General features: G+C 34.0%; 1 protein-coding gene across 2 annotated transcripts in view; it reads right to left on the reverse strand.

Annotated features, from left to right (window-relative positions):
- Positions 1-12040, reverse strand: part of LOC128244975 (uncharacterized) — a 33215-nt gene extending 21175 nt beyond the window's left edge. The window contains exons 1-16 of one of the 2 annotated variants that reach the window (XM_052963147.1): positions 11974-12040; positions 10270-10445; positions 9545-9835; positions 8460-8566; positions 7946-8074; positions 7588-7636; positions 7059-7147; positions 6277-6411; positions 5869-5931; positions 5471-5572; positions 3306-3426; positions 2866-3018; positions 2313-2454; positions 1941-2004; positions 1482-1541; positions 433-459 (exon numbers count right to left, since the gene is read on the reverse strand). In XM_052963147.1, coding sequence (XP_052819107.1) covers positions 433-459; positions 1482-1541; positions 1941-2004; positions 2313-2454; positions 2866-3018; positions 3306-3426; positions 5471-5572; positions 5869-5931; positions 6277-6411; positions 7059-7147; positions 7588-7636; positions 7946-8074; positions 8460-8566; positions 9545-9835; positions 10270-10426 — 1689 coding nt within the window. In that variant the 5' untranslated portion in view covers positions 10427-10445; positions 11974-12040. The remainder of the gene's footprint in view (positions 1-432; positions 460-1481; positions 1542-1940; positions 2005-2312; positions 2455-2865; positions 3019-3305; positions 3427-5470; positions 5573-5868; positions 5932-6276; positions 6412-7058; positions 7148-7587; positions 7637-7945; positions 8075-8459; positions 8567-9544; positions 9836-10269; positions 10446-11973) is intronic. The other variant, XM_052963148.1, reaches the window with a different exon arrangement.
- Between the last annotated feature and the right edge of the window lie 87 nt (positions 12041-12127).

The following is a 12127-nucleotide window of genomic DNA, read 5'->3' on the forward strand; positions in this document are numbered from 1 at the left end:
TTAAAACTGACAAAGAGACTATGAAAGTAATATGGTTTAGTGGTACAGGTGTCTATCTTTCATCAAAAGGTTCATCAATTTGAGTCCTACTAAGGCAGCAAGGATATTTTCAAAATGAATTTTTACTAAAATCTTCTGAGCAACCTTCCAATCTGGTCAAATTTGATTGGGTGTGGCAAAATATTTTTACACTTACTAAAGGCAAAGAAAAAAGTGTGGAAAATGAATTTACAGTCTGGTGAAAGCTCAAAGTGTTTTAAACGACAATTTTTATGTAATTCACAAAAATAAAATAATCAGTGACTTAAGTTGACAAATAAATGCCAGCCAGAATGCATGCAAGCTGAAACAGACTATTTTTTACACAAAATTTAAAGAAAAAATACCACATTCATGCTATACTAGTATAGTTGGAAAGCTGAATGTTTGTACCTGACGCCAATTTCTACGACGTTCAAACTAAAACATTTTGAAACACATTATTCAAATACATCTTTATTAAAGATACGTTAGATGTTGAAATTTTGTCAATAATGATTGCTATATTTTGTATTTCCTCAAAACACAGACTCTTTCAGTATTGAAAGTATTATGCACATATAGATGGAGTTGAATAACTGTCAGCCAACATGTCTATAATACTTTCTATCATATATATTGTATACATATATATAAGGGATGCAAATGAATATTCCATCAAACGTTTGGTATTCAAATGTCAAAATCGGTATTCGAATATTCGATGTTTTGTTGTTGAATAATTGAAATAATAATTATTTTGCTTACAACTCTGTTGTTGTGTTTAAGATTCGATTGTCTTGTTTTTACAACGATTGGCCCATAATGCCAGAGGTGTGAATGTGATGACATGTGTCATTAAGGGACATATCGTCGAGGCCTATAAAAAGTCCCTGTAATTTTACAATAACTGGCTGAAAGACAAGTGACACAAAAAACACACAATTATTTTTGGTAAATTGCCTCTATCAAAAAAGAATTTCTGAAATAAACTTGTTCTCAAGTTGGTTTGGTTTTCCATTTTTTTAGAAGAGGTCATTCCAAGAACGAGGCTGCTCGTCCTACGGAAAGACCCTCCATCGCGCGTAGTGGTTATGACAAAGTAGAGCTAAAATGCCCCGGCTATTACTTTAGCGAATATTGTAATAATTTATTACAACTTTTAAGATGTATTTTGGTAATCAGATATTCCAATATTCGTTCGAAAGAATTACCAAATAATCGAATATCTATTTTGCCATTCGTTTGCATCCCTAATATATATAAATGGGAAAACAGGCATTGAGGCATAATTTGTGTACAAGTTGATCTACTGGTTGAACTATCGGTATACTTCATGGTTACAGAACTAGTAGCAGCAGAAAACCATAATATTGTGTGTGATCAGATCAATGAATATATAAAGTTATGTTGATAATGATACTTATATGTTTTCTATAACGGAATCATAACTAAATACTTACAGCTAAAGACTTTTCAGATTCAACATGATGCATTCCAAACTGGTTAGGAGTACTGGACAACTGAAAAACATATAAAGAAATTCATTAAAAAATTATTTTTAATCACCTTTGAATAGGTGAGACGCTTTGGAAACCCTTTTAAAAAAGTCGATATAGCTAATAATAGAACTTTTCTGAATATGGCATATGATTTCGGGTCTGTCCACAAAGACAACCAAAGGTGAAATCCAAATGGTATGGTCAATAAATACATAATACTTCAGCAATTTCAAACTATGAAATATATCAAGATTGAATCCAATTGCAAAGAAAATCTTGAATAAGTAATCAGTCTGGTAAATTTTGGAAAGGCTGGTACACATGAGGCCTTTTCCGTAGTCTGCAATCAGATTAAAGCTGTCTTCACAATCACAACTCTTAAGAAAAGATTCATAAACTATAACAGGGAACATAACTAACCAGTTCATTCTCTGTACTGTTTTTTACATCAGCATGGTCTGACACACCACCAGGTCCATCTTTACTGAAATGTGAATTAATTTATCATTACAACAACAACAAGTGTAGAGTTAAGAGTAATATATCAAGAATAAAGCCTTGTTCTCCAGCCCCACAGCTTTCAATAAATACCACGATCAACTAGTGAGAGTTATCATATATTCGTACCTCACAAACTGAAACACTGTTAGGCTATAGGTTTACATCATAAATCCTGAACTATTACTTAATCAGGAGAAATCACACAATGATAAACATCACTTTAAATTCAGTACCTTATCATAAAGCTTAATAATATTTCTTGTGAAAGCGAAGTATCATTATCTGGCATACCTAACAGCAGGGTCAGAATGGAGGCCCGCCCCAGCAGGCCCAAAAGTGTACAGCCAATGGTTCTTGATGAGGTATCGGAATATCAGCTCATAGGCAAACATTCGTCCCTCGCGGCCCTCCCATGAGTCACTCAGGTTCGAACCTGGGATAAAATAAACAGCATAAAAAACATTTTAACAAAATTGATAATTAACTTTGTGCTTGATTTTATTGAGACAGGATTATGAACATGCATACAGAATATTAACAGGACACAACATAAGGACATAATTGTAAATTGTTAAATTGGCAAAAGTACAGGTTTAATTAACACCCCATAAACAAAACTTGTTATTTTTATGAAACATAAAATATTTTCAGCATAACAATAACATCACAGAGTAAATGTCCAACCTCCACCTCATGACTTGGTCTAAAAACAACACCCTTATGTACACACTTCTTCCCATGCCTGTGTACTGGTACACCGAGCTCCAACCCATGGCTAGGGCTTTTCGTAACACTCTTATACCTCTCAAGCATCATACACATAATTCTGACCCCACCACCATACCTGTGTACTGGCAGACTGAAGGAGAGGGTTTCCCCACGGAGGTAGACTGTGGCTCACATTCCTGGGTCATAGCGTCAGTGTCCGGGCTCCAACCCATGGCTAGAGCTTGTAGCAACAGCTTGAGTATCACCACGCTGTGGCTGCTCTTTACCACTGATATCATAACAACACTACTATGATAGCACAAGAAAAACACATTTCAGTCTAAGATTTTCCTTTTAATTTACAATTTAAGTATATGCGAAAATGTGTTATGCGTAGACTGCAATTTTGAGAGCCTAACATTTCTGTATCTTTAAAAAAGGCAAGGAAGAGAAAACAAAAAAGAAAAACAACAACAGATGGACCGAGCATGCAAGGATAACTGACACCACACATACACATAAGCTCCTCTGGCCTTTGGCTAGTAAAGCTAAAAACTAGACATTCTTTATACTCACCAAGGTATTTAAAGACAGAAGAAGCTGCCTGTCGCACAGTAGACGCTGGGTGAGAGAGATACAGCAGGAATGTGGAGATGTATTCAGGCCAGGATGGCAACAAGCAACTCAGAGGAATCACCTGTAGAAAATTTAGGATTGAAACAATGAACAGCATGTAGTAACAGCTACTTAGAACAAACATCTATACTCCTGTTGTTTCTAGAAAAATAAGATGCTTCACTCAACACTATAAATGAATTATGGACTTTGCTTAACATGTGCATATTGTTTCTGGCAACATGGGTCCTAAGTATCATGTGTCTTGAACCATGTTTGAGATATGGCCACGCCTAAAGGTTTTGCAGAACAATGCTGCTGACACAAAGGTTAACACAGAACTTTAAATTTATTCTTAAAAATACAACAGACAAGCTGTATGAAGATAGCAGTCTCGGTTTCATAAGACTGCATAGGAGGACTTGAGGAAAAAATATGCTACATGTAAGCCTCTAACTGGGTGAAGGGTTGGCTGCTATAGCATGATATCAAGTTTAAAGGGACATACAGATGGTCCCAAAATCAGAAAATATATTATTTCCTCTAGATAGCTCAGAATTGTCAATACGAGCTAGTATGAGGCAGATAATAAATCACTTTACATGATTAAAAGAATATTTTGTCGCTGTCTCAGCTTAATTTACCCATTCAAAAATAGCACATCATGGTTTCCAAGTTTATACTTAGCATGTGAAAGTCTATTGACTAGTGTTTACATGGTAGACAACCCCAGTAAACTTAGGATTTGAAAAATATGCAAAAACTGTTCAAGATACATTGTATATGTGAAGTAAGCAATGTGATACATCAGTACCGTATTATATCATGCATAGGACGCGCTTTTTTACCCCCAATTATCGTCTTAAAAATTGCCTGCGTCCTTTCTATGCTATTAGAATTTCATCTGTTTTTTTCCAAGTCCATTTCAGGTCGAAAATATCGGACCGGGGAAGAACGCGGTAATAGTAAGTATCTGTACTGCGTCACCGAAGTAAACAACTGACATAGGTAAAATCATGCAAGTTAACACACGCAGAAATATATTGAATGTTTACTTTAAAATGATTAATTGAGAAATAAATTGAAAACAAACATGAGTGTTTACTTTTTTACAAAAGGGACGCTACTCACAAAAACTCGATGTGAGTCAGCACTTTAACTGGATTGAGTTATAACGGCAACGGAAAATCGGGAAAGGAGGTATTTATCAATTAATCGTTGTTCATGATTTTAATGTTTCGATATTTTACAAAACATTTTGTTGTATGTTACTGTTTTAAAAAAATAATAAAGGAATGTGCATAACGCAAAGTAGCATTATTGTCACTATCAAATCTTTTCAAATGTGCGAAGGTGTGAAAAACACCCGCTGCCTGTCATCAATAGAACAAACTATTGCGATGGTAATACTGTATTGTTGTTTGTTCGCACTTTACCCGAGGTGCCTTCTGCTGGCAAGGCTAATTACCGACACGCAATAATTATGCTGACATGCTTTAATCCGCGCAGCGACAAGCCTTATCAAAACAATCATTAGTTTTGACAATACACAGTTTTGCAACGGTTGCAACGGTTGACTGTCATTCAGAAGGCATGTCGGGAGATGCAACGGTTGCAACGGTTGACTCTCAGTCAGAACTAGTCTATTACAGCATTTGTATAAGTCTTACATTATGCGTGAATGTTCTCAAAATGTCAAGACATATATCATTGTTGTGTACGTTTAATTACCGAAATACGACGATAATTATCGAAATACACAAGACACTTATCGAAATATGCCTTTTAAACAATTTTTGTGTTTTTTACTTCAATATATGTTATAAATACTTTACCAACCTCAATTTTTCGGCTCCGATTTTGACATTTTTCCGCTGCGTCCTATCTTATATATTAAGGGGTTTTACCCGTTTTCTCAACGATTTTTTTGCCTGCGTCCTATCTATGCTAGCGTCCTATACATGATATAATACGGTAAGTAAGGTCTAATGCCTTGTACTTAATTATATCAATTTTATTTAAGTTTTTGACAATTTTCTTTTTTATCTTGCAATGGTATCATCTAGACCCTTTAAGCTGTCTCAAAAATAAATCGAAATCAAGTAACTATTAGCTATACTTTGTACCTTGACAAGAAAGATGCAGACTCCAAGGAAGCCCTCGGCAGCATAGTCATCCACAAACTTTCCTGAATGGCTCTGTAACAACATCACAAGGCCTATGGGCACCTGTGCATAACAAAATAGTGATCCGAATTGGCAAGCCAGCAAGCATGGTAAAGGTTATTCAACAGCTTCTTTTTTAGCTGTTTATTGAAATTGACATGGTATGTTACAAGTATCAAAAGCAATTAGCACTGTATTATAGTATAAGATTTCATAAAATTATACATGAGTCACTGTATTGTTATAACTACAAAACATTTTAGATAAAATGTCTATTAAAGTTTAGAATATGTCACTCATGTTTATTCATCAGAAGTGCAAGATGCGCTGTGGCATGTGATAAAATCCAGTCTTCTCACCTCAGTATTTTTAGAGTAGCTTCTGAGTATTTGAACCACATCGTTAAGGGTACTGATCGCATCCTGCAAGGTAGAAGGCCTGTCTAGGATTTCAACAGCAAATTACATTTAGCTTATTCAGAGTTAAAAATCTTATAACCTATTTAAAATTATCAAAATAAAAGATACACACATCAATTTATCTTTAATAAACAAGGCAACTCAGCTTTAACTCAACCTAAAAGGCTGCCATTTTCAGTTAAGGCTGAAACTGATACCTATGATATGATTTCAAGAAAAACACTTTTGAACATAGACAGCTTCCAAAAGTTCAAACCTTGAATATTTCTTTGACAGAATTTCACAAGCATTTTCTCCCAAATAGAAGGCTTGGTTACTGCCACTCAAGCATTAAGGAAAGTCACTTACGTCAACACTGGAACAGGTAATGTAAGTGGCAAGAGTCTTGGCGGCATGTTCCCTGATTGTGAGTTGGGAGTGGGATAACAGATCAAACACCACAGACTGGATACGCCCACTTATAAACTCCGGTATTGCCCTCTCCTGACAAACAGAAGTAAGACCATAACATTTTTACATTATTTCATATTTTCAGTATGGCAAAATGCCAAAATTACTTTTAACATACTGGTATGTAATGGAATTATAGATTTTTTTCTATAATTTGTAATTCAATTGTTGATTCTTATGGTTTCACCACATTGATAGGAAACTCTTGTTGGAAAAGGCATTTATAAGTTATTTTTATCACAAGACATTTTTATGTATCGAGTGTAATACAACCATAACATATTTTCTTATAATACTCTATTGCAATATAAATTGACGTCATTTTACGGTTCCAAACTTTAACTGATTTAAAAAAAATCTGTATTTTAGGTGACAAATGTGTAATGCGATAAAAAAGAATCTTACATCTTTTATAAAACTTGTAATGGAATATGTATAAAGCTCATCAAAGGCTCACTTCATAACTTTTCCTTTCCTTGTTTCTTAACTTTCTGTATTATAGTAACTCATGTAAGATCCCATAGATCTTCTTCCACCACAAATTTTATTTTGATAGTTTGTATATGACATGCAATATGTTCAATCAAAAATAAAATACGTTAAACCTATTGGAATCTCTTTATAAGGCATTGTCCTACTAATATATATTCAAAAAATAATCCTAAAAACTGAATTTTTACCTGCTTTTCTGCATCCAGAACTCTAGGAGACGACATGGGTGACTTGGGGCTTGATCTGTTCAAAAACCTCTGTAATATGGCATTGATTCCTGAAATTACAGTTTGTTACAAACTATTACATGCACACGTATATTGCCATAATTTGTTTAGATTTTTTTCTTAGACATTGATCAACATTGATAACAAGTAGAAATGTAACGGTATTCCAGAACTAAATAGTAAAAAAACAAGAAACCAGAACTTTTATGGCATTGTTTGTCAGTTAGACAACAAATCAAGCAAAGACCAATGCAAAACTAAAAGAAAATTAAGTCAGACTTATGGACCTTGCTGTACATGTGATCATTGTCTCTTGCAATATGTGTTACAAATTTTATTTGAATAACTTGAAAAGTATAAAGTTAAGGTTGAAGTTTGGAAAATAATCCGGACACCTACAATCATTCCAAGGATATCGTAATGCCAACCAAAAACGACAAGCTTATATAATAGTGTCATTACACGTTTAAATCATGCAAAACTTACTTACCCATGATTGCTCCTTCCTTTTTCTGCCAACTTTCCTCCTTCTCACAGATCTGTAAGTCAGTAAGGTGAAATGTATAAGACAAGAAAACCACATGTAAAAAACTCTTGCTCTGTTGTTATTATTGTCAGTCGATCAAGGGTTAATCTATAAACTAAAGTGAAAAGAGTTACACCTAATGGTAGGTGTAATGTCATCACAAACATTCTACAATGCTTGGTCTGGAAATGCCATTCAAACATTGTGTTTAGGATTTGAGGCCAACTAGATCTGTATTTCTTCTACAAGATGCAAATAGAGGGAAAACAAATATTAAAATCATCAAAAATGTTGGAAAATCATGCATAAAAGAGTTGCCAACCTTGACTAGAGATTCAAACAGCTGTTGTACATGGTGGATGTTGAAGGCTGCGGAGATATGGGATAGTCTAGATGTTGCTGCATTTCGAATAGCTGACCAAACGTCCGTGACAGACAACACAACAACATCCTACAAACAAATGAGTAATCCAATTCTGATGCAAATGATCATGATTTTATAACTGAATTATTCATTTGAAATCAATGAACAGCATATTGTATAACAAACATATAAACCGAAAAACCTCAACAGTGTTTAACTGTACACTGATATGTATCAGTATGTATGTCACTTCTTAAAATCCTTAATTTAAAAACCTACGAGATTATACCATTTCCAGCACCAAAAACATGGAAAACAAAGAGACGAAAGTCAAGCAATTTCATTCACAATATTCGTTTTGATATCGAAATATTCTATTTAATCTGTTATCAATTTGAAGAAGTGCCTCTGTAGTTATTTATAAGAAAGACTATCACATGGAATGAGAATGCTTGTTCTATTTGTTACTCACATGTATTTGCTTAAAGACAGTGTCATCACAGAGAGATTCATGGTTTAGTTTAAACCAATCCAGGGAGTGAATCACAGCTCGGTTTCTTACCACTGGCAGGTTTGAGGCTACAAAACAAAGATCAAATCTTAGCTTATTAGATTCAGAACTGGCAAGCACTAGTAACAACAAATAATTAATTTCATTATCAAGGCACTTGGTCAAATAAAATAAATTCATGTTCATCCATTTTCTTGTTTTCTTTTCTCTTTGGATGGCATATCTATAAACTAGTGATTTAATGATAATCAAATAGAACCGAATACTCATTACTGACACTTTATGACAAGTACTGATACTGTATTGTCATTTTGATTAATTTCAAAACAACAACATATACACGGGCATATTCACAGCTTGCAAGTTGGTCTTGCAAATTACTTGCGCCAAATATTTCCTTCCAAAAAGTCTTCCTCGAGTAGCAGCATTGGTACAAAATTAAGTGCAGTAATTATAAAGAGATCAACAGTCTTAAAGATTACCACAACAGCAGAAAAAATATTACGGTAACCTTTGGAATGGTAAAATGATTGTTCAGGGTCATTTTATGCTATTTTTATTCATCTCAATGGTATCAAGCGTTTGTTTGACAGTGGAATTGATATCATATAAGCGAGTGATCCTATTGTTGTCAGATCAAAAATGGGCTGTTGTCTTCTTCCAAGAAACATCAGAAATTGATGATAATTCAGTTTATTAAAGCTTGCCAAACATGTTTTTTTGCTCACTTAGCTCAAAACCTAGGCACACATGTGTGCTTAACATAATACAAAATGGCATGGTCTCTATGTTAACTTGTGTAGCTATTATTACTGGTCATAAAATCTCATGTTTAATTTTTAAGAAAATGCACGTTATTAAAATACATGCATATATGAAGGAAAATCACATTGTTTTGATTTTTAAGTAAATCAGCAAACTCCCTCCAAATTCATTCAATTATTATATAGATAGCATTTTGGGATCCAATTTTGCAACATAACTAAAAACTTGTACAGAAAGACATTGTCAATCTAAAAAAAATATCTATGTATTTGATTACATACTTTGTGCTATTGTATATTTCAAAGCCTGCAAAAGTCTCAAATCCATTTCTTGATGAAGAAACCATTTCAGAAGACAGTCCAGCATAGTATTGAGAGCAGATTTCTGTTTACTGCTCCCTGCCGACATGGTGGCGCCAGAGCATGACATGTGTCGTACCCTCCTACCATCCTCTGTGTCTGTTTCTGACCAACCAAACCGCCGCTCAAACACATAGCATGTGAACCTGTCAAGAATGGCCTGACTTGGACAGAGATCATTGACTGAGGCTGTGTGGTACGGATTGCCCTCTCCTGAAAATATAGGTAATGGAAAGCATTTTTCTTACAATTTTAAATTAACTTTAACGGAAAACACAACTCAAATCAAAATATTCATGGACATAAACAGATATCGGGAAAGACTTTCAGCTTTTACCAGACCCAACACTTATTTTCCATAACTTTCATTTTTTTCTATTGTTCATTTGACAAATGTTTCAACAAAGTCTTGCAAATTCTGAAGTAAGAGTATCTTTCTGGCAACATGTATCCATCAGCTTCTATTCATCTACAGTTCTTATTCAGTGCTGTTACTGTGCACTATCAACGTGATGGTCCTTGAAATCAATGTTTGTCACATGTATAAAATGATCATTAGAATACATACAATATAAAAATCTTTTTAGCACTTTTGTGCCATGAAAAAGCACTTTTTATGAACAGGACTATTGCAAAACAAGACATACCAAACAATTCAATGTTATGTTCAGCTACGCCTGTGAGATTATGGTCAGATCCGGAGTTGTGGTTGATTGCAGACAGGGCAGAGTGAAGCTGCTGTAGAGTCAATACTTCTTCTTCCGAGGAAATGTTACTGCCAAGTTTAGCAACATATTCCGCCATTGCTACATCACTCTATACACTGAAATAAGGTATCCAATATGAACTTTATAATTAGGAGTTTCTAATAAGATAATGATGTATGAATGTTGTTCAGATCTTGCTATCAAGGATAATACCCATGAATGTACACCATGATACATGTACACTTAAAACATTTTCCAAATGGGCTAATTTGTTGCTTCTGAAAACAGAGCAAAGCAAAAAAAAGTCTACACTACAGTGTAAACATAATTCCATTTATGATGTCTTAGAATAGCAACAGTACAAGAAGGATTTAAGACAATTTTCTTTGGTTTAACTGGTTATGTTTGGAAATACAGCCACTTTTTGAAGATTGTCGTTATGTTTGGAAATACAGCCACTTTTTGAAGATTGTCATCGTATGTTTTTTTAACTCCTAAAGGATTGCAATAAATTTGCAAACCATATATATGGTTCCTCCTACGAATATGAATGCAAAACATGCCATTGATTTTCTTCAATAAAATGATAAATATACAAAACATATCAAATCACTATCGAAACATCCTAAATTTGTATATGTTAACTGTTCAGACAAACTTAATAACACCTTTATTTCATACACAAATCACATGATGTTGAAAATGAAAAAAATGGCCTAGAAGTCACTTATGATGAATGTAGTACATAGCGCTTAACATTATTTATAATGTTTGTACCTTTTTATTTTATATAGATTTTTATAGATTCCAGCAACCCTTAATTTTCACCGACTTACATCACATTAGGAATGCTTTTTCTATAAATCCCAGATCATTGAAAACTATGGGTTCATAGCAACTTTAAAGATAATCCAACCCAATAAGTGACTTATATATCCCAAAAATCTGCCATGCTAATAAAGGCATACTTCCCATATTTTAATGTTTTAAGTTGTTGTTTTTTTCAAAAGATAATAAATCTTGATAAAATTTTGTCAATAGAGGTAAAAAAAATGCTTCTGTAGTGATTTGATTTTACCAGTTGAACATCAGTTCCTCAAAAATGACCTTTTCTATTTGTCCAATTATTAACACTTTGTCCGAAAATAAGAACTTAACCAGTACTGTCTTAGTACTAGATACTTGACTACCCTATAAAGCCAAGCACATTGCAAGGGAACCAATGGTACCAATTTATATCTAGTTTGGTATGACGTGTCAGATTCTTAAATTGCCATTCACTCAGCAGCATTAAGTCAAGAATGATAAAGCATCTACTTCGGTAGTGGGAGGCTGCAATTGTTCACAGATTATCAAGTGCAGAAACTTTTTCGGAAAGCTTCATTTTGTTTCAGGCAGGGAAATTCTACATAGTCCGGTTTGTATTCGAATTTCGCAGACAGGACATATGGTTTAAAGCCTTGACGTTCAAGAACATGAACCTGATTAAGAAAAAAACAACACATTTTCAATATATTTTTTAGATTGAGGCTTCAAACAACCATGCATGAGAACCAGGCAGGTCAAATATGATAGATATACTATAAAACTAATATAAGACGGAACCTTGTTACACTAGCGATTAATAAAGTCGAAGAAAAGCACCTGAAATAGAGTGAAATGCAATTCCAAAACTTAGCAGACTATGGAATTTGTTAGCTCTGCATGAAAGTTGACGTCAAAAATTTCGCAAAGACGAATTATAAATATCAAACTTTGTACTGTATTTACAAAATCAAATGCCTTTTTATATACAATA

The sequence above is a fragment of the Mya arenaria genome, chromosome 8 (genome assembly GCF_026914265.1).
Source record: "Mya arenaria isolate MELC-2E11 chromosome 8, ASM2691426v1".
In the NCBI taxonomy this organism is placed as follows: Eukaryota; Metazoa; Mollusca; class Bivalvia; order Myida; family Myidae; genus Mya; species Mya arenaria.